The sequence below is a fragment of the Bipolaris zeicola genome, assembly GCF_000523435.1.
Source record: "Bipolaris zeicola 26-R-13 unplaced genomic scaffold scaffold_194, whole genome shotgun sequence".
Lineage (NCBI taxonomy): Eukaryota > Fungi > Ascomycota > Dothideomycetes > Pleosporales > Pleosporaceae > Bipolaris > Bipolaris zeicola.
This window is the reverse complement of record NW_006912243.1, coordinates 17,185-38,333: the sequence shown is the minus strand read 5'-3', so window position 1 is coordinate 38,333 and position 21,149 is coordinate 17,185. Positions and strand designations below refer to the sequence as shown.

The 21,149-nt window shown below is 48.2% G+C and overlaps 9 protein-coding genes across 9 annotated transcripts; 4 read left to right on the top strand and 5 right to left on the bottom strand.

The window, feature by feature from the left end:
- Window positions 1-971: 971 nt before the first annotated feature.
- On the bottom strand, window positions 972-1,754 carry COCCADRAFT_78440 (uncharacterized protein; the record flags this gene model as incomplete). Its single annotated transcript, XM_007717765.1, has 1 exon — window positions 972-1,754. A coding segment is annotated over one exon (783 nt), but the record flags the coding sequence as incomplete, so codon positions are not given.
- Window positions 1,755-4,041: 2,287 nt separating this feature from the next.
- Window positions 4,042-4,290, bottom strand: COCCADRAFT_105743 (uncharacterized protein; the record flags this gene model as incomplete). The annotated part of the gene is made up of 1 exon (XM_007717764.1): window positions 4,042-4,290. A coding segment is annotated over one exon (249 nt), but the record flags the coding sequence as incomplete, so codon positions are not given.
- A 2,315-nt stretch (window positions 4,291-6,605) lies between these two features.
- On the top strand, window positions 6,606-7,225 carry COCCADRAFT_65408 (uncharacterized protein; the record flags this gene model as incomplete). Its single annotated transcript, XM_007717763.1, has 2 exons — window positions 6,606-6,896; window positions 6,959-7,225. Coding segments are annotated over 2 exons (558 nt in total), but the record flags the coding sequence as incomplete, so codon positions are not given.
- A 659-nt stretch (window positions 7,226-7,884) lies between these two features.
- On the top strand, window positions 7,885-8,730 carry COCCADRAFT_8094 (uncharacterized protein; the record flags this gene model as incomplete). The annotated part of the gene is made up of 1 exon (XM_007717749.1): window positions 7,885-8,730. One exon carries the CDS (start codon window positions 7,885-7,887, stop codon window positions 8,728-8,730), a length of 846 nt encoding a protein of 281 aa, XP_007715939.1.
- Window positions 8,731-9,835: 1,105 nt separating this feature from the next.
- COCCADRAFT_39930 (uncharacterized protein) lies at window positions 9,836-10,264 on the top strand (the record flags this gene model as incomplete). Its single annotated transcript, XM_007717762.1, has 1 exon — window positions 9,836-10,264. One exon carries the CDS (start codon window positions 9,836-9,838, stop codon window positions 10,262-10,264), a length of 429 nt encoding a protein of 142 aa, XP_007715952.1.
- A 1,045-nt stretch (window positions 10,265-11,309) lies between these two features.
- On the bottom strand, window positions 11,310-12,155 carry COCCADRAFT_105742 (uncharacterized protein; the record flags this gene model as incomplete). Its single annotated transcript, XM_007717761.1, has 4 exons — window positions 11,310-11,658; window positions 11,709-11,809; window positions 11,859-11,993; window positions 12,135-12,155. The coding sequence occupies 4 exons, from the start codon at window positions 12,153-12,155 to the stop codon at window positions 11,310-11,312; spliced, it is 606 nt and encodes a 201-aa protein (XP_007715951.1).
- A 391-nt stretch (window positions 12,156-12,546) lies between these two features.
- Window positions 12,547-14,876, top strand: COCCADRAFT_29232 (uncharacterized protein; the record flags this gene model as incomplete). Its single annotated transcript, XM_007717752.1, has 3 exons — window positions 12,547-12,770; window positions 12,819-14,732; window positions 14,789-14,876. 3 exons carry the CDS (start codon window positions 12,547-12,549, stop codon window positions 14,874-14,876), a joined length of 2,226 nt encoding a protein of 741 aa, XP_007715942.1.
- Window positions 14,877-15,194: 318 nt separating this feature from the next.
- COCCADRAFT_8090 (uncharacterized protein) lies at window positions 15,195-17,030 on the bottom strand (the record flags this gene model as incomplete). Its single annotated transcript, XM_007717748.1, has 1 exon — window positions 15,195-17,030. The coding sequence occupies one exon, from the start codon at window positions 17,028-17,030 to the stop codon at window positions 15,195-15,197; it is 1,836 nt and encodes a 611-aa protein (XP_007715938.1).
- A 736-nt stretch (window positions 17,031-17,766) lies between these two features.
- Window positions 17,767-20,943, bottom strand: COCCADRAFT_105758 (uncharacterized protein; the record flags this gene model as incomplete). The annotated part of the gene is made up of 3 exons (XM_007717760.1): window positions 17,767-18,574; window positions 18,624-20,488; window positions 20,536-20,943. 3 exons carry the CDS (start codon window positions 20,941-20,943, stop codon window positions 17,767-17,769), a joined length of 3,081 nt encoding a protein of 1,026 aa, XP_007715950.1.
- Window positions 20,944-21,149: the final 206 nt, after the last annotated feature.

The window sequence follows — 21,149 nt, the reverse complement described above, 5'->3', positions numbered from 1 at the left end:
CACTTGTATACGTGACTAATACATTGGTGTATATGCGTAGCAGTGTGAGAAGTGGCAGTGCAGTGGCTAGTTGTAAGAGCTAGCTGTGAGCTGGTCTTGGCGGAGATTGGTTGTTTCCCACACCCGAAAAATCATAAAGCTCCCCAATATAATATACCTATCCGTTTTTTTCTGGCACATACGACCATCGGCGAAGTACAGCATTGGGTCCCGTTCGCTCCCCAGACATTAAGCCTTCGACCGGCGGACTAGTAGTCAGGTGGGTGACCACTGGCGAATCCCCGCTGTTGTATGTTTTTGCTCTATGTTTTTACCTTTTTTGCGCGGGTTAAGTGGTATAACTAGCTACTAGGCCAACAAAGGCGTGCTCTGCAGCCTCCTTCACAGTATCGTTGTAGATATCTACACAATATAAATTCTCGAGAATTTTTTTTGAGTGCATCTACGTCTTGTTAGGCAGGTTGCGCAGACTCTCATCGTATCTGCGCCTAGTTTCATGCTGCCTCGCTAACACAACTTCCATCATCATTGTAGAATTCCGGTGTAGATGGAATAATCAACTTAATCAAGTCGCCAGGACTACTATGAACATTGCCGTGATATATCGTAGCAGAAGTAGATCCAAAATCTTGTAGAGAGAGGCCTTCTGGTATTCATTGTTGTGGTTCATCAATACACCAGTAGGCCTCGTTTTCGTTCTCTTGAATGATGTACTCGAGTCGTTGGCGGAATTCAGTCGAACGAAATCTAGCTTCTTGTCCAATCACACGTGGAGGCTCTAAAAGAGTCTCGAGGTTCTCGGGTTCCGCTGGGGTGAGCTTGAATACTGGTAGCTCTGCATTGGCCATGGTATCTCCTTCAACAACCAGCCCGCTAGAAGCTATATCAGTGATTTCTGTATTCGAAGAGACAGAAACAAAGTCTCCGATGTTCCTTGGAGGTGAATTCGATCTGAACTGCCTGAGCCTGAGTGGAAGCTTCACAACGAGTAAACCTGTTCGCACAATCTCCAAAAGATCCCCGATAGCCGTAGTGTCAACCTTACACCTAGGGTCTTTCTCCATTTGATTCATCCAACGCTCCACAACGTCATGTACCCTAGCAAGCCTTCGTCCATCAATTTCAGAGATCTGATAGAAGCAGCTGTGCTCCAAGTCTCTTTGGAACTGATCAACTCCGTACTCCCCATATAAGAGCCAAATAATAATCTCTAGGATAACACAGCCTATAGACCATATATCACTTCGTCGAGAAGGACTTACTGCGTCGTCGAAAAAGTGAGACCTAAGTCCTATTACTGCCTCTGGAGCTTCGTAGCGTTGGATGCCATGTCTCATTCGTGTTTCGATAGGGCGCATTTCTACGACCCCATCGTGTTTCCTTGCCTCGCCCCAGCCATCAAACTTCCACGTGCCTATCAGTCCTCGGTTATTATGGAAAACAAGGATATCTCTCGAGTTTATATGCCCATGTCGATATGAAACCCCGGTCTTATTTAAGCTATGAGCAGCTTCTAGGGCTTTAGCAAGCCCAAGGATCTGTTGAATGACATCTTTGACAAGTCTTGCTGCTAGAATAGGTGATGGCATTCTTTGCCATAGGTCAAAGAGATTTCCGCCGTCTGCCCATTCGAACATTAGAAAAAATTTCGCTTTACCATCGCTTGTTTGATGCCTAAAAGCTGTAACAAACCGAACAATATGCTCCTGGTTTAGTCGATTCAAATTCCGGAAGGCTTCAACTTTCTTTTGCCAGAATTCTGTGACTGGCGCATCCTCCATTTCCTTTATCTCTTTCACAGCGAATGGAGTGTCTTCCAAAAGTGCCTGTTGATATTAGTAATCCGCCCTTTGGCAATTCAACTCTGTTATAACCACTTACAGGGACCATATGATTCCGATGAAGAAAATACTGCAAGACTAGCCCAAACGAGTGTTTTTTGAATCCTTCATTTCTGGATACAAAAGGCAGGATATCATATTCCGCTAGATCGTTGGGACAATTATGGGTCGAAAAGATAGGAGCAAAGAACTTCCACTGATGATAATAGAAGTCTACTACCCAGGGGCGTCGCCCTAGCTCCCCAAGGTATTTGATAGGGAGTCTGGAGTCATCAATACCTTTACTTTCTAGCAACTTTATAACTCTTCTGGTATCGACTTGACGTATAAGTCCCACAATAGCAAAAGTCTTCTTAGCCCTCGTTTTGATGAAGTTTATCATATCATCATCTTCCTCTGACGGGGGTTCTGTTACGTGTAAAGTCTTTCGGATAATGCCTTCTGTAATGAGGTCGTGGATGACACCTTCTGGCAAGAATCTGAAAGGAGTGCTTTCAAAAGCGCTTTTCACGAGCCTATCAAAAACAAGGGCCAATAGTGAATTTTCGTCTTCGTCTTCGTCTTCATCTTCGTCTTCGTCGGTGTCGTGGTCGCTAAGGAGAGGAAAATCATCTAATGAAGACTCAAATGGTCCACCTGCCGCCCCTAGGTTGGTAAACCAGCTGTTTATCCTTTCCCGAGGCAGTAGCTCAAGCTTGTCGAGACGCGACTTATCGACTTCATCAAACCCAGGATAGTCCTGTCCACGATCGGAAAAGGTAAGCGAGCTCAATGATGAGCGACTATCAAGGTTTGAGGCACCTGTCGGAGCTGCACTCCTTTCCTTCACTGCGTCCTCAATGGCAGACGTCGGTAAAGCTAGTAGAGAAAATTCGTGTATGCAAGCCCCGATGTGTTCGATGAACGTCGAGTTCCGCAAATCGAAATGTTGGTATGAAGCTCTTTTCTTCAACCAGGTATCTTCGTGTATGGAGCATATTGGACATTTATCCAAGATCGGTTCTTCCACAAACTCACATGCTTCTACCAAATCGTCGACGCTTTCTCCTTCGAGTTCGTCACTGTGACACAGTTGAGCGTGTTTGGTAAACGAGTCCTTGTCTGAAAATATATCCGCAGGGTCACAAAGCATGCATTCCCATTTAGGAAGACTTTTATGCCCAGAAAAGACATGTATTTTCCATGCTTGAAAAGTAGCAAAGAGCGGCTGGACTTCTGGACATCTCGGCAAATAACAAGTGTAGGGCCTCAAATCATCTGAAACATGTTTCCTGATAGTATTAGTCAATGACATTGTCAAGCGATTGGCAACTTACACCCATCTCGAACCTTGCGCCATAGCCTTTGGAATCGTTATTCGGCAATACGGGCAGGTAAATAGGTTCGCATTCGGGTTCAACTTCGGGGCACTTGGATAGTCCACCTTCGAGGTTGTTACTGTTGGCGGTGCTAATGGTCGATCGTTTTCTAGGAGTTCTGAGATTTGGTTGTCAGGCTTATGAGTCGACAACTTGGCTGTGCTGCTTTTTGAATATTCTGACTGAAGTGTAGACTGCTGTGCAGATACAGCATTTGACTGAATTCCGGATGATGTGTGCTTCTGATGAACCGTGCCATGTGGTGTTGAGTCATCCTTGAGTGTAACGGACTCTAAAGTCATTGCACCTTTTGGTCTCGAAACAATTTTCTTTTCTTCTATCATCGATGGTTTCATCAGTTTGTCGGCGCGCTTGACCGCGAACGCAAATCTATGCCGACGCCTGGCATTCGCCTCGATCACAGCCTGTGTTTCATACGGCACTCTGTCCTCTTCGATCTGCTTCTTCATTTCCTTCTGCATTTCGTCGTATTTCTGCTGTACCCCAGATACTTCTAGACCTTCGGCGAGCATATGTCGGATCTTCTTCCAGATAAGAATTGACACCATTTCTGCCTCAAAGTCCCTGTACTCTTCTCTGCGTTTATGAAACCCACTATCGGCATTTTTTAGGTGAGATGCAGCACCTGCTTGACGTATGGCTACGCCTAGTTTAGCAAGGACTTGGAACAATTGCTCAATGCTATCCTTGGCTTCATCTTCGGAGATATTTTCATAGCACCTTGCGTTGGATTCTGGCACTGTCGAGCTGCTCAGGACGCCACAATCTTGTCTTGGCTCATCGACACTTTCACAATATATCTCCAACCACGTTCTCAAGGTACTGAGAGAACTAATGACAAATTTTGTTGCTGCATCATCGTCGCGCAGACGGGTTTCAAGTGAGTGTTGCTCTTTTGCGCTCGCACCAACGCCCGCATCCCATAGATTGAAGTCGCTCAAGCGGTTCTGAGCCCAATGTATTCCAGTAAGCTGTTCATCACGTGCACATCGTTGTAGCAGGTGGCGACAGTCCTGGGTGATGCTGAATATAGTAACTATCGGGCGAGGATGGTCCACGTTAACGTCCATGAAATTGAATTTTGAGCAGCCCAATTCCGAGAGCGGTGGTGTTCAAAAGTTTAGTTTGTTCTCAAGGTCGAGCTCACAAAGTTACCCAAGCACCTCCTCATCAATAAAGATTAGACACCCTCGCATTAAGCTACTTTAGGGCTAGTGCCAGGTAGCAGTACACTACAGAACAGCATAAAGAGCAGGTTTTAATATTATCAACACCTTTCTTCATGGTACTATACTAATGTAGTACTACGATATAAATATTGAAAAATTATGTTAATATCTGTTGTGGTTGTAGAAATATCTGCGTTTGAAGTTGTAACATAAACTTTGGTGTTCGTTCTGTGAGCACGGGTGTGTCCAATTTTTATTGATGAGGAGGTGCAAGGGCTGTGAGGTAGCAAATCAGTGGAATGGGGCCAAAAACGCGGGGCGATCCCGTCCGGCCTATGCATTCAGCCGCAGGCTAGGTCAACTTGCTGCCTGCTTGGGCGACGGCAACAACACAACATCTTCTCAGCAATCGCAGATACCCAACTATCTTGATCAGCATCATCATCATCATGGATCCTGATGATCTTGTTAGTTCTTGGACTATGATTGAGAAACAATCGGATGTTGCCGTCGACGCATATGCAGATGCTTCCATGTCATGCCTTTCACAGAACCAACCTCGGCAGGCTTTGCAAAATTTAACTGAAGGGATCAAATATTTAAGTTGGAGGACCATAGCCCGGAGCGACTTTCGATCTAAGAAACCGAAACTTCCACGACTTGATGTCAAACCCCTCCCAGAAGATCTCGAAACCATCCATAGCGCCTTCGATCCGAAGTTCACAGCTGATGTCGAAGCAGATCTTGCGAAGAAGGACGCAGAAGGAAGTGCGGCCATCGCGGCCAATGAGACTAGCATCACACAAAGGCTTGAGCCTGAACAGTATTCGTACACGACAACAGATGCCCTGCACAAAGTCTTTTACGAGAGTGCACTACTACCATGCAACTGCACACATCCAAAAGAGCCATTTGATTTGATGAAACAACATGCATGTGTTTTGAGGTTAAACGGTAGTTGGGATAGTGCCGGAAACTCTAGCCACTATTTCTTCGAGTCAGTTCTCGCCATCGATAGCAGTTATGATTGGAAGAAGATTCAATTTCGGATCCCTAGGTACAATTTCTTGCTCCGAATTAGATCAGCTTTGCTAAGCTTAATGGCTGCAGGAAAGACACAAAAGTTACTTTGAAGACTCGTGATCGGAAAGACAGTCTTGTACACGCCCCAAAGGACAGAAATACAGAAACGTCAAAAGGTTTGGACTTGGAAATAGACAGCATGAAAGACCCGGACGTACATGCAGAAATTCTGAACGATATATGCGCACTTCTTGATGACGACACGTTCGATCTTGCTATACCTGTGCAGCTAGAAATAGGAAAGCAAGACTATAGCTTCTACCAGCTCAGTCCAGTCCATATTGATGGATCACCAGGCGATAGCCTAGATCCAATTTCCTTGTTGAGGGCCATCCAGGACAACATGATCTCTGTGAAGAGCAAGATCTTGCTAGCCTTCACTTTGGCAAAGTACTTTTGGCAGTTTTACTCATCGAACTGGATGCATTGTGTGTGGAATCTTGAGACGATCGTTTTACTGCCTCAAACTCCTGGACACAACTCACTAAATGTTGAGGCAAAAACACCCTTCCTATCAATCAATACAGGGACCTCAGAGAAACCAAGACTATCTGAAACCCAAGAATTGGATCCGTCTTACCCGACCATGCAGAAGAGATTATGGCACCCATATCCGCATATACTAAATTTGGGGCTCATGCTAGTGCTTCTGGGTACGAAAGGTGGTGCTGCAGGCAGGGCACTGAACACATTAAACTCTGAATACTCCTTCTGCAAGAGTCAGCTGAAAGACAAAAAATGGCCTCATTTCGACTCTTCAGAACAAGTCAAGGAAATTTATAGGAATGCGGTGCGGTATTGCGTGCCTGAATCTAAGGAAAATATTCGTATCAACTTAGCTGAGCGACGTCAGATGTTGTTCGATAAGGTCACGCGTCCTTTGTTCAACCTCTTGCAAAGTATGCAAGATCCTTTCGAGAATGAAATTCTATCAGAAGGGAAGGGGGACTTCAGGGCAGTAGAGAGGACACCGAAGGAATGGATAGTATCCAAAAAGATCCCAGGTAAATTGTATATTCCTCAAGCACAAGATGAAGCTGATTTCACCTAGCCAACAGTCCGAGAATTGGATAACCAAGATCACAGATTCGAACCTGTATAGAGAGTTGCAAAGGGAGTACAAAAGGACGGATAAAGCAAGACTAAAAATCGCTCTCATAGATACTGGCTACGATCCTGAAGCCGCCTTCCTTCGCAGGAGATATCATAGCAATCGTCTATCCAACCATCCGCAGTACCATTGGAAAGACTTCTGCGAAGAAAACGCTGTCAAACCATTGGATGCAGATGGACATGGTACATCCATGCTCTCTCTGCTTATGCGACTTGCCCCATTCGCAGATATATGTGTGGCGCGAATAGCACGTATGGATCAAGACCTGCAAGGCAATCAATCAAGTTCGAGCCGGAAACGCCTGGCAGATGTAAGTCTAAGATTACTCCATGCTATAGAAATGTAATCCACACTAACCTCTTTGTTACTTAGGCGATAAGATGGGCGGTAGATGAGCATAAGGCTGATATTGTTTCGGCATCTCTTGGATGGGTCCAGGTGAACCACGATACTGATCGCTGTGCTGTGACAAGTGCTATTGCCTACGCCAAACATGCTCGTGATGAAAACATCCTTTTCTTTGCTTCTGCTTCGAATTTTGGAGCAGGCAAACATGAGCTGTTTCCAGCAAGACTTCCTGAAGTCTTCTCAATCCGTGCGACAGACCATGAAGGGCAACATTGCAGCTTCAATGCTTCACTCCCTGCAAAGGTTGGAATTGAGGTGTATGGTACCCTTGGAAAAAATGTTCCAACGGCACAAAGAGGAAAAAAGGAAGCACTCATTGCACGAAACGGCACTTCTCCAGCGACGGCTATAGCAGCCGGTATTGCCGCTCTCATCATTGCATATGTCAACAACTGTGATACCACAGGTCAATGGCAATATCTGAAGCAGAAAGCAGGATTTGAGAAGCTATTGGACGAGATTGCGACAAGGCCCGAAACACAGAAACGGTTTCTGACTCTTGAGAATGTGTACAATGACTTGGATCATCTCAAGAGCCTTATGACTAGTGTCTGCTCCAAATCTCGAATACAGTAGCCATTCAATATGGAGCAGAATGATGACTGTCATTTACATCATCAACGCATGCTTCCAAAGCGCTGGGCCAAGGCTGCCATATTAGTACACGATGCAACCCCGCTTGCCACGTCAGGCTGCATAGCTTAGCAATACATCTTCAGCTTGCGTCTTCTGACCCATCTATATGTTTGAAAGCGTAGATATCAAGCTTTGAAGCCAAAACACGAACGTAAGATCTTTTCTCACTGCATCGGCTGTTACTCCAAACAACCCTTCGACCCTACAGACGCGTTTTGAAACACATTCTGTTCCCTAGAGCAAGTGCCTAGAAAATGTCAGGCTTTCAGGAAGGGAGAAAGTTTTTCTTCAAATCGCCGGATGTTGAGTACAACCTTGAGGGACCGATACAGATTGGTAATATCATTACCGATATGAAGAATCCACAGGATCCTATCTCCATGCTTCATCCGATGCCGACAATTATCAAGGGCCCAGGCTATGACAAGGGCAAGAAGACGCACGAAGGCCATTCATCGGTCAAATTAAGCTTGTCTGCTAAAATCTATGAACTTTTTGGTGGCCAAGCTGAAGCAAGATCAAAAAAATCTCTTCAAACCAAGTACGAGTTTGATGAAATCGAATCCCTGTACCTTCAAAAGAATCCGACGCGAGCGGATGCCAAGAGACTTCGCGATGATGATGCAGAAGTGAGGGGAGCTCTGAATCGTGGTCCAGTGTATGTAGCTACTGGGCTGAAGATTGCCAAAGGACTGAGATACTCTAACATACGCATGACGAATAAAGGAGGCAGCCTAGAAGCACAGGGTCGCGTTGCGAATGAGGCGTCAGTCGGAGGTAGCCTCGAGGCGGAGAAAGGAGGCGAAGACCTCGAAAATTACACTGTCAAAGGTGATACAATCCTCGCATATCGACTACATATTATTAAAAAAGAGAGTTGGAGGTGGCTTGGTGAGCAGGATTTAGAGGTCAAGTCTCAAGAGGCAGGCGAAGGGGGTTTCATGAATCACGACGAACAGGCAGGGGAGAGATCGGTCATTATCGAGGAGGTTAACTTGAAGGATGCAAGGTACTTTGCTGAAGATGAGGAATATGGTGACGTTGAAGAAACTTGCCTTGAAGACGGTGAAGAAGAATGGTTCTTGCTCTCCATAGATTGATAGGGAGGGGCGGCGCATTGGGTTTTCTTCGAATCCCAAAAATTCTTTTACAACGATGCCAAAGAATTCGCAAGGCTAAGAGTTCGAATCTCTCCACCTCTACCACTAAAAGTAACATCCGAGTTCTGAAGACATTTCAGTACTTTAAACTTACTCCTTTTAACACCACGTTTCGTAGGAAGGGGCTTTTATTTTCAAGTTTTAGTGCTGAATAAGCTTTCTCATTTTATCTTCTCCTTTTCGGACTCCTGCACCAATTTCAGAGACAAATTGAGCTATGGTGTGGAGACACGCGTTGGTGTTTGGCGGGGCATGAGATGCATTCGGGCGCATTACGTACTATTATTAACAAGGTTCATAATTCTGACAGCTGCAAGATCAGGGGAAAAGAACAGTCCGTGCGTAGCCAAGGGATTCTCTGATGCAGCAGGACGAGTAGGTATTGGCTGTAGTAGCCTGGGCCATGCCATTTACAACACCAGCCAACGCTACCACGATAGCTTTGGTGGTTTCAACATGGAACGTCACCTTGGATACCAGTCCTGAACGGAGCTCAATATCGCTCAAAAATAAGAGTATGCGGGTCAGGTACTAAGCACTAAAATCTTTGTATGGTAGCGCCGATAAATTGAGTCTCCGTTTCTGTTTTTGAAAACTTTGTTTTGCTCAACTCAATCCCGTTCCCATCTTTATTCAGAAAAGGAAATCCTGATCAGGCCTAGCAAACGGAAACGGAGCTGCAAATGAAAAGACCCCGAGGCTTTGAGAGGAGTACTGATTGGACAGATACGTCGGCAAAAGCCTTCCACTCTATTCAACGGCAAGATTATAGTTATGTCCGAACTATAATGATTTGTTGATACGAGGTGGTATTTAGCGTTTGCAAGGAATAGCGGTACGGATGGATGAGTGAGCAAACGTATATCATGAGATCTAACGGCAATTGATTGCAAGACAGCTACATAAGACCGCCTGTTGCCCTACCGATCACAATCTCATTTTTACACCGCACCAGACATCAATTAACTATCTTATTGCCTAGAGCATCACATTATCTTTTAAAAAATCTTCATCACTATCTTATCACCTTCGCATATCCAAGATAATGAAGACTACTGTCCAAGTACTGGCATTTGCTTCGATGCTTTCTGTAGCTCTTTCAGAGTGCAACTTCGAACTATGCTCGTTTGGATCAGTCGGAGAATTTGACGACAAAGAGTGCAAGGGCAGGATTCACAGAGTGGGCAAAAATCCACGTGGACAGCCTGGAGTAGAGCAAGGCAACCCAGGCGACGCTCATTGGGACTGGGAAGTCGAGACAACTTACTACAAGATCAACATCTGGGATAGCGGCTTAGTTACGTACGATTTTGGAGAAGGCAATGCCTGTGTTATGCAAATAGCCAAAGGGAATGATAAGTACGACGTCCTACTTCCATCTACAAACGCCCGCAACCCCAACTGGAATGGACCTGGATGCTGCCTGGACGCGAGCCTTATTTATGGTATTACGGATGTTTTTGTATGGAATTGAAGGGGGACCAGTTGTAACGCGCCAGACACCCTTTGGTAGAGCTCCCTGTCGAATGAAATTTTGTTACATACAGAAATACCCTTGATATAGCACTCTCTTGAGTCCAGCCATATCTATGAACCTACTCAGGCAAAAGCAGCATCTAAATACGCCACCGAATAAGCCCGTACCAAATGGCCGAATTCTTTTCCGGTTATCTACAGTACAGAGAGTAAAACAGCCGTTGCCCTTTGCAACACGAAAAGCACTCAGCGCAAGGATCAATAACCTTACTTTGTAAGCTATCTAAAGACTTACGACAATAAAACCAGGTGTGGCACTTGCGCCAGCTAACGACACTGTTAAGTGTCGCCTGCTGCAGCCGGACAGCGTAGAAAGTTTGTTAGATATATAAGGAGCAGTTAGATATCAGCTCATATAGAGATCGATTGACCATGCAGAATAGGGTGTTAAGGCGGCTCTTGTAGGACTGCATAGGCGGAGACGCAGCAGTACCAATTAGTGATGGAAATGTCGCAGAAGAAGCTTACTCCCAGACAGGAGCGAAAACCACGAACCTGCAAACAATCTCGGCATAGATTAGATAGGTTTGGTACAGTCACCTTGATAATATCCTTTGCTTAACGAGTACGGCCTTTCCGGATCTTTGGGTTAAGTGAGTGGGCAAAAGGGATAAAAAGAAAACCCCCACCATCGTCAACACCAAATGCACTCTTGCAGGAAGCTTCGCCGTGTTACCAACAAGATTGATTAAGTAAAAAGATGCTCATCATGCATGGCTATCAAATTCCCATGCCAACAGCAAAAGCGATCTAATGCTCTTTTCCCGCTACCTTAACTAGCCCTGGCACCCAAACAACAATACTGTAATAACGTGTATCCTCGAAAAGCGCCTTGTTTGTCCGACAATAATTTTGCAGCCGTAATCATAGACTGATGATTCTTCTCCCAGACGTTTGTGGAGTCAGTACCGACCTGCGTGTTCCGCCATGTCGGCATAGCTGTGGCTTGCTCTCCTTATCCGTTCGAAATTGCTCATGTTCGTCTATTTCTTGCCAGCAACCTCATCGCCCATGCGGTTGTACTCCTTCTGCATGTTCTCAACCTGCTTCTTCAGGTTCTCCATGTCACGGTCCTTGGCCTCGAGTTCCTTCCTGAGAGCACCAACCTCGCCAGGGCCACCGGCGTTCTTCAGGGCAGAGTTCTTGTTAGCCTTGGGGTCACCCCTTAGGCTCTTGACCTCCTCTTCGAGACGGAGAACATCGAGGATCATGACGTAAGTGCGGTTGAGGATGAGCGAAAGGAAGAGGGTGAAACCACAGAGGTACATGTTGCGCTGCGAGTAAAACTTGCGAGCCTGGACCTCCATGCGTTCGATACCTCCAGCAGCGACACTTCTTGAGGTGTTAGTCTTGCAGCATAACAGAGATGTTTGTCGACTTACCCTGAGCGGCCCTGGTCGTCTGAGCCGGAAAGCTCAATTTGTACGCGGTAGACGCGGTTCACACTGTCAATGAACAGTATGAGAATGAAGATGAACGTAATCTACACATGTCAGACGTGTCTTGTGTAAGGCTGTACTACCACCACATACCTTCATGCCATATTGTAATTTCGCTATTATCGGGCTCTCCGAAATGAAGGTGAAGAGCCTGCGGCGCCATGTGAACGGCAGGGGGACAATGAGGGCGCAGAAGATGAGCATCTCTGTCACCAAGAGGAGGAAGACCTAGAAGCAGGAGGCAGTCAGCATCAGGCCACATTCTGTTTCCAAAAGCAACGTGAACAGAGCACGCGAGCATCGAACACCAGATAGCCAGGGCATCGTTGTGCTAGGAAAGGAGGCAATTGAAGTGAGAGGATAGCTTACCAGACTGTAGTAGAGCGTCATGTTGTTGGTGACGTGGTAATATTCGCACGACGCGAACTGGTGTTTGTGTGGGAGCGGGGTTGACCGGAACCAACAATGAAGCTGAGAAGAGCTGATTTGCAAACAAACGCAGCAACCAGAAGGGATGTGATGAAGAGATCGAGGGTTTAAGAGGATTGGAGGAGAGATGATGGGAAAGTGGGAACTGGCGACGCGAATCTGATGTAGGAGCCGCAGGGTGCCTAGTTATGAAGCTCTACGTCACAGTCCCGGCTTGCTCACTAGCGCTTGGGCCGCCGCCGGTCTAGCCTCTTGTGGCCGTATTTGCACTCACTTTTTGAGCGAGTGCTTTTCTCTATTGAGCGCCAACGCCAACAACATATCAAGAACCTGCTTCTCGTTGCGCCACAAAATGTCTACTAGCAATGGAAATGGGGTCGAACCTGCCCACCAGCCAACCGACGGCGGCGTCGCACCCGATTCCAACGGCATAAATGGTGGCAATGGCATGGTTGATGTAAAATTCGAGGCGCCCTCGAGTCCAAAGAAGAGAGCTAGAACGAGCACCCCGGAATCTGAGGGTGCTACTGACACTTCTTTCAAGCGGGTCAAGGGTGTTGCGCCCATCAAGGCAGAGTATGCTGCATCACCAACATAGAGGGACTCACGTGCTAAGAACACCAGATTCTTGATACATCGAAACGACAACAAAGCCGACACAGGGGATAATGTGATTGACGACGACGCAGCTGAGGCGGCTGATGCTGACCACAAATCCGAAGGCCTTCCCAAGACTGATGCCCGCGATGCGCCTAGAGGCAAGGGCAAGAACAAGAAAGAAAAGAAGCAAAAAGGCCAAAATACCAGTCGTACTTTTGGAAGCTCGCGCGACAAGATACCTCTCTGCGGTACTCGCGCACAGTACAATGAATTTTCACCTAAGGATTGTCCATTTGGCGAAAAATGCAAGTTTGAACATGACCTCCGCAAGTACCTGAAGGAGGGCCGACGAGAAGACTTGACCACTTTTGATGGCCAGTGCCCAATTTATGCCGTCAAAGGATTCTGTCACTTTGGTTGGAAATGCCGTTTTGTTGGCAGTCACTCTGAAGAGCGTACCACCGAGGACGGTAGAAAAGAACTGGTATTGAAAGAGAATGCCGAACTCAAGGCGAAGCTATCTGGCGATGACGATGAGGCTGAAGCTGAAGTTGTCAATATTGTGCCCAAGGAGGTCAAGTTTGGCCTGTCTAGACGGAAAATTGGCACACCACGGTCTGATCAATATCTGCAATGGATTGAAAGCAATAGCCGGAACGAACGAGACATGTTTGATGCTGCTCAGATGGACCCAGAGATTCTTAAGGAGGAGAAGGAAGCGCGCAGGGCAGAATATGTCGAAGCGCCTTTCAGACCATCCGAGAAGCGAAGACTATACTACGGACCTGAGACGCCAATGCTCGCACCTCTTACTACCCAGGGTAACCTGCCCTACCGACGACTTTGTATAGACTTTGGTTGCCAAGTGACATGGAGCGAAATGGCCATGGGCATGCCTCTGATCCAAGGTGATAAAGGCGAATGGGCACTCATGAAGGCTCACGAATCCGAGATCAGCCCACCAAAGTTCCTAGCAAAGAACACTGTTGTTCAGGGCTATGACAATTCTACCGACCTCAAGTTTGGTGCCCAGATCGCAGCGAACAAGCCATGGCTGGCTACAAAAACCGTCGAAGTACTAACTGACCATTGCCCTAAACTACGAGCCATTGATCTTAACTGTGGATGCCCGATCAACCTCGTCTGCGAAAAAGGAAGCGGCTCCGCACTATTAGACAGCGAAGCAAAACTAGAGCACATCCTCCGCGGCATGACCTACGTCTCTAAAGAAGTCCCCATCACCGTCAAGATCCGCATGGGCACAAAAGACAACCACCCCACCGCACAGAAACTCATTAAGCGTCTCGTCCTAGGAGGCCACGAAGCCGTCGAATCCGGCAAAGGTACATCCGGCATCGCAGCCATCACACTCCACGGCCGCAGTAAGCAACAGCGCTACACCAAGAGTGCCGACTGGTCCTACATCGCCGAGTGCTCCGCCCTCATCAACCGCCTACGCAAAGAAAAAGACGCCCGAACCGACACCATCGCCGAAGCCGACCCTCGCGACCTCGCAAACGGCGGCCACGTCTACTTCGTCGGCAACGGCGACTGCTACTCTCACATCGACTACTACAATCACCTCGAAAACGCAAAAGTCGACACCGTCATGGCCGGCCGCGGCGCCCTCATCAAACCCTGGCTCTTTGAGGAAATCGAAAAGGGCCAGTACCTCGACAAGTCCGCCACCGAACGCCTGTCCTACATCGAGAAGTTCACAAAATACGGTCTTCAGACTTGGGGATCCGATGAAATGGGAATCGGGACTACACGCCGCTTTTTGCTCGAGTGGCTGAGCTTTGCGCATCGATACGTGCCTGTGGGCTTGCTGGAGCATTTGCCACCGCATATTAATGACCGCCCGCCGAGATTTAGGGGACGCAATGAGTTGGAGACTTTGATGGCGAGTGAACATTATAAGGATTGGATCAAGATTAGGTATGTTCCTTGTGTTGTGATTAGGAAGATTGTATGGGTGGCTAACGGTGTGACAGTGAAATGTTCCTTGGTCCGGCTCATGAGAACTTCAAGTTTGAACCCAAGCATAAGTCGAACGCGTATGAGTTTGAGGCAGAGGGGTAGATGGGTGTCTAGGGAAGGGTTCGCTAAGGTTCCGTTTTGATGTCTGCATGAAGTTTAAAGTGAGAAAAGAACAAAAAGAGATGGACGAAGAGCATGGGTTAGCATGACTTGGTATGGAGAACTATTTTACCTGGGCAAAGCATCAGTCTGCATTTGATCAACTGGCTATATACATCAGAGATCTAGTATCACCACGATACCAACACGCATGAAGCTTACATTCCTTATTCCAAGCTCTCATCATAGCAATCAGGTATCCCACGCGCCTCTCCAAACTCCCCTCACACATAATCATACAAATCCAACCTCCCCGCCTCTCTACTCCAAGAATCCAACCAACGCCTCCAACATATCCCTCTCGGCCTTCTCCACCGCCAACACCCCATCCAACTGCGCCTGCAACGTCCTCTTGACATCCGCCAACCCCTCATCCCTCTCCGCCAACCTCTCCTGCACCGCCTTCTTCGCTCCCGCATCCTCAGCCACCAACCACGCGAGAATCGCATCAATCCGCTCCAAACAATACAGGCCCTCGCCCAACCTCTCCGTTGTATTCTCCAACTCCCACTCCTCCAGTTCCTCGCCGCTCAACCCTTGCTTCAGCGTAGCGCTCCGCGCATCGAATGCCGCAAGGCGGGCTACGTAATCCCGTCGTAGGGAAACGAGTTTAGTTATCTTTTCGTAATCTTTCTCGAGGAACTTGGCGAGGAGGCGGAACCGCGAGTCGGAGTTTCCGGGTAGCGAACGCAAGAGGGAGGCGAAGATCGAAAGGATGTGTTCGGTTTGTTGGGGATCTAGTTTCTTGGACTTCATAAAAGTTGAGAATAAGGGTTTGAGACCGCGGGATTCGACGACTTTGTCGCAGACGGCCATTGCGCTGTTGGTTAAGGGCGCTGTGTCTTGGTCTTGGGTGGCGGCTTTGCCTTTGCTGTTGTTGGAGGAGGGGTCTGGTGTGGGATCTGAGGCGTAACCGCAGGCGTGGTCGAGGACTTTTAGAGCGCGGCTTTTGCTTGTTTTGCCGTCGCGGATGAAAAGGAGACAGAGTTCTACGCCTTCGGCTTCGAGGAACTTGGATTTGCCAAGGGGCTCTTCGGTGATGGAGCAGAGGCAGTTGAAGAGGTTTTCCATGTATTCTTCTTCGTAGCTGTCTCTTTCTGGGTCATCTCGTCGGTATGGCGCAAGATTTGTGAGGAAGATTTCGACGCCATTGGCTTCGGCGACGTGGTTTCGGTTCGGTCGCGAAGATTGTGTGAGGATGGAAAGGATCTCGGCGGCGTATTGTTTGTTTTGTGATGTTGGTTTCTCGGACTTTTGGATTCTGTCGAGTAGCCACTTTAGTAGCGTGGTTTCCTTCCCTATCAAGTCTGTATTTGCTGGTTGTGACAGTAGATTCTCGATTACGCTGAGCGAATTGTACACGCCAGATGCGTCGGCCTCGTCGGTTTCGTCGAAGCGCGAAAAGTTGGAGATGAGCAGGCTGACCAAGTCTGCCTCCATGAATGCCACCACAAGCGCATCCCATTGCTCCTGCTCTCCTCCCACGTCCTCGTCTGTGAGCTCCGATATCATTTCAATCGCAGCGATTGCAATGTCTGTGTTCTCATGCGCTAGTAGTTCCACCAACTTTGACGCTGCTGTGCTCTTTGCGAATTCCTCGTATAGCTCCGGGTGCTCTGACAGTATGCTCAGCGCCTTTATGCCTTCATCCAAATCGCCCTCCGACTCCATAAACTTTGTAGGATCGTATTCATACTTTGCGCGTAGCGAAGCATTCTTGTTGACCTTCTTCTCAAAGTTGAGCGCTAGTTTGCGCACCCAGGGAACATCGTACTTTTCCTCTCCTATCGCCTCGCCGCCATCTAGCGCATCAATGTATTCCATGGCATCTCGCGCATTCTCGTCCAAACCGTCGCCAAAGAATCGACCTTCGTCATCGTCGCCTGGGCCGTCGTCGAAATCCGGTGGTAATGAAGGGCCAGCCTCGTCATCGTCTTCTTCGTCGGCTACTGAGGCTTGCGCTGAGCCCTTTACGTCGCCATTTCCGTTTAGCTTCGCGGATTTGTACGATTGCGTTGGATCGGCTTCGTTTGGGTTCTCAAACTTGCGCTTTGAAGAGCCGTTTGCGCCTTTGAAAAGCTCGTCAATGCTCGTCATTTTTTCGGCGCCACAGTTAAAACAAATGACTAGAGAAACACAGCAGGGTGGAATTAGTGACGTTGGCGCGTTCTGGTCAATCTTTCCAACGTGAGGGTTGACATGGTCCCGGCTTGATACTAGCGCGTTTAAGCTGCGCGCATCAGGTCACGCTCATCTCGCCTTCACATGCTCTGCGTATTCGTACATTTGCAACGACAACGGACCAGCCACTGTTGCTATTCTATCTTCTGAAATAAAACACACTATTCTTAGTTTTCACTACCTATATATTCAGTCTGGTAGCAAAAAAAAATAAGAATCAATGAAGATAACTGTGCATATGTTCGATTGCCTCAGCATCTGCAAAACTCAGGTGCTAGATGAAGCACGTCGATCCTTTCAATTCATTCTCTTGTTCAATCCGTCTGACATTTACACCATTCATTGACCTTCTCATGATACCATAGAGAAAGAGAGAATACGTGAATATACATAAACAACCAGATTACATCGTTTAGGGAAAGCCAAAGGCAAGACCGAGTCTCTAAGAAATGACGATTTGTGCATATATCTCGTATGTAAGTTACATGTGTCACGTAGCACAAGTACACTCTTCAAAGAATTGCATATCATTCCTGGCAATAAGTCATCAGTCATTTGCACTAAGTGCTTACTCAGGTACTACAATAAAGTCATCATGGTGCTCCAAGCACAGCACATAAGCATGAGACACCCCGCCTGTGGGACGTCACACTTAGTATCGCCTTCCATAACCCTCATCCCCATATCCGCCGGAGCCACCATGTTGACCACCAGACCTGCCTGAGCCATACTCTTGTCTCCTCTGGCCATATTCATCCTCATCTCCACCGAAGCCTCCTGGCACGCCGGAAGCGCCATATGATCTCTCGGGGCGCTCGCCACCGTACTCAAGGCCTTCGGAACGGCCATATCCCCCAGAAGACTCATTGCCATAGCGAGAAGACTCCTCACGGCCATAGCCCGACTCTTCTCGTCGACCGTAGCCCGACTCTTCCTGACGACCGTAGCCCGACTCTTCCTGACGACCGTAGCCTGATTCTTCTTGACGACCGTATCCGCTGGAACTGTAAGAGTCAGCAATGTTCTGAGACTGCTCATGGCTATTGTTTCTAGGGTCAATGCCATATCCTAGATCTTCATACCTGTATGACTCTTCACGGCCGTAGTCTTGCTGTCGGCGACCATACCCTGATTCCTCACCATAGCGCTGTTCCTGGCTGTGACCGCCCGAATAACGCTTGGGCGAGCGACTGCCACTCTTTTCACGGCGGCGCTCGTGCTCACGAGAACGAGAGCGGGAGCGACGCTTGTATTCTCCCGAACCTGATCGACGCTTGTCAGCATCGTCATCCGAGTCTCCAGAACGACTACCGTGTTTGTGGTGTTTGTGGTGCTTGTGGTGCTTCTTTTCATCCTTTTCACGCTGCTTGCGTTCTTTCTTCATGCGCTTCTCATAGGAATCTCCGTCGCCTGAGTCGTTGGAATCATCGTCGTCATGCTTCTTGGACTTACCGCGTCGCCTAATCAAATGTTAGTCCATGTCTGCAACGTTAAGAGTAAGCTACTTACTCTCTCTCTTCCGAATAGTATTGTCCTGATCGGTCGAAACCCTCACGCGATTCTTCAGAACGCCATTCACTTCCTTGCTGAACACGACGCTCTTCATGACGCTCGTATCCGCCAGATCCACTATAGCTTGAGGTCTCAACCCTTTGCTGGTAACTGTACGATCCGCCACGGTCGTCTCGTTCCTCACGAGAGTACTCTTCCCGACGCCCACCACCTGGGTACTGGGTCTGTTGATACTGGGCACTTCCGTAGCGATCGCTGTCACCATATGAGGACGCCTGGTGGTGCCCCGTCTCTGAGTAAGACTGAGTGTAGGAGCCGTCGTTGCCATAGCTCTCTTCTTTGTGGCTCTTCCTCTCCTGCTCATTGAAAGCGTTTCCGAGAATAGAGCCTCCAATACCACCAACGAGTCCCCCAACAATACCGCCGAGGGCACCACCGCCAACAGCTTCACCTGCAAGTTTGCCCACATGATCGGACGCTTGTTGAATCTGTGCATTGGTACCCGTCTTACTGCTTGCTGGGCCGAAGTTATTGGCCATACCCAGAGGCTTACCGCAGCCGTGCCCCTTGTCATGCATATCAGCCTTGTGATTCTGACCAGTTTCTACGCCCTCGCGACTAAGCTTCTCACGCAGACTGCCTTGGTCTTGAGCCTTCCACCACTCTGCGACAGTTCTGAACATGATGCGGCGGCCTTCGGTATACTCTGCCCTTCCATCCGCTTCGACACAGGCAGGGTGATGGAACACACCTTTAATGATGGTGCTAATGGTCCTGTCAGGGTCTGCTTGGCCATCCCAGCATTTGACAATTTGTGGTACAGCCCAGGCAATCGTAGCTGAAGCTACTCGACCAGCAGGCTCATTGAGGATGTTAGAAAAATGATCCTTGGAAAGCATACTGTGAGTGGGGTCGGTGCAATCGTCGTCGTTGAAGACAATATGCTGTTTTTCGCGAGAGCTTGCAATGACCTCAGTCGAGCCCTCTTCAAGCTCAGTCTTTACCTGGCTGAGAATAGGCAAGATGTAGGGAGCAAGTAGACTGAAGACGAAGATGGTTACTTGGTTCTGGACTTCCTCAATCAGGTCCGGCAGAATGGGAATCTTCTCGATGAATTCAGAAATGGATTGCATAATCTCATCGTGGAACTCCATAATAGGGTAGATCTGCTTGACTAATTCCCCAATCTGTTGAGTAAATTCTTCTGGCTCCTTGGGGGTGATGCGCATATTGCCCATGGCTGTAGCGTTGGCATTGCTTTCAAGCTCATCAGCCTTGCTAGCCTCATCTTTACCACCAAAGATGCCCTCTGGGAGCTTGTCGAGGAGCTCCTTAATCTTGCTCTTGTTTTTGCTCCTGTCGGCGTTGGAGATGGCACCCTCAAGCTCCTGAAGCTCGGATTGGGTAGCTTTGTCTGTAATTTCTCCGCATACAGAGTGCAAGAAATCGACACCACCAAAGGTACCGGTGACGATGGGGTAGACCTCCTTCTTGGCTTCTTCGACGTAGAATCGAGCATTCCTACCTACGTGGGGGAAAACTTCATGTACACCAATCTCGATCAAGGCAAGTTCAACGTAGTTGGAGTGGGCAGCGTAGTCCTCCAGACAGTGTGTGGCGGTACCGAGAAGACGCAGAGCTTCGTAAAAGTCGGGACCTCGTCCTCCAGAGCGTTGACCCAAATCAATGCAACGTGTGAGGAGGTCCCGGACCATACCAGCCGATGTTGTGATACCCAACTTTTCCGAGGCAATGTAGTTCTTCAGGCCAGTCTTCTCATCGATACTGAGCTCACGACGTTCGTCAACAGGAGCTCGTAGACGACGATCGTAGTCGCGGGCATCGATGTTGTCAGCATAGTCCTGAAGGGTCAGTATGTGTGTCCGATCGGGTAGGCTGCAGAACTGACCTTGGGATTGTCGATATGCTCCTCCGGCCTGTAGCAGCCAAGACGGTCGCGGGTAACCTCAAACTCCTTGGTACCGTATCCGAAGCTCATGAAGCCAAGAACCCATAGTAGGATGCGAATCGCCTCTGCTGAGACCATCTTGACAGTGCCCACATCGACTGCTTGCGAGTAGTCGCGCAGCCAGTTGCCAAAGTAGACACGCTTGACGTCCATCTTGCTGAATTTCTTGCCGGTGTGACCGCTGATGAGCAGCGTAAGAAGGGTATCTTCAATATCTCCATGGCGCCAGTTCTGTCCCTCAATGGAGCTCAAGCTTGCGATGTTGCCCGCACCAAAAGCTGCGGTGGGGCGAGCCCAAAAGACAAGCAGAATCAGGCATGGTAGCCAGATGTCGCTGAACTGCGGCATCGTGTTGGTGTCTTCGTATGCTCTTGTGTTTATTCAAAAGAAAAACGTTGGGATATGGGAGAGTACTGGAGAAGAGGTGAAAGCAACGAGGAGTGAGAGGGTCTTGTATAGCTAGCGCTTGTTTCAGCTCTCAACTTGGTTGAGCTGCCCCGCCAAAGCCCTAGAGCTGACGTAGCGGGGTCCATCAGCTACACGATTGTCCACCT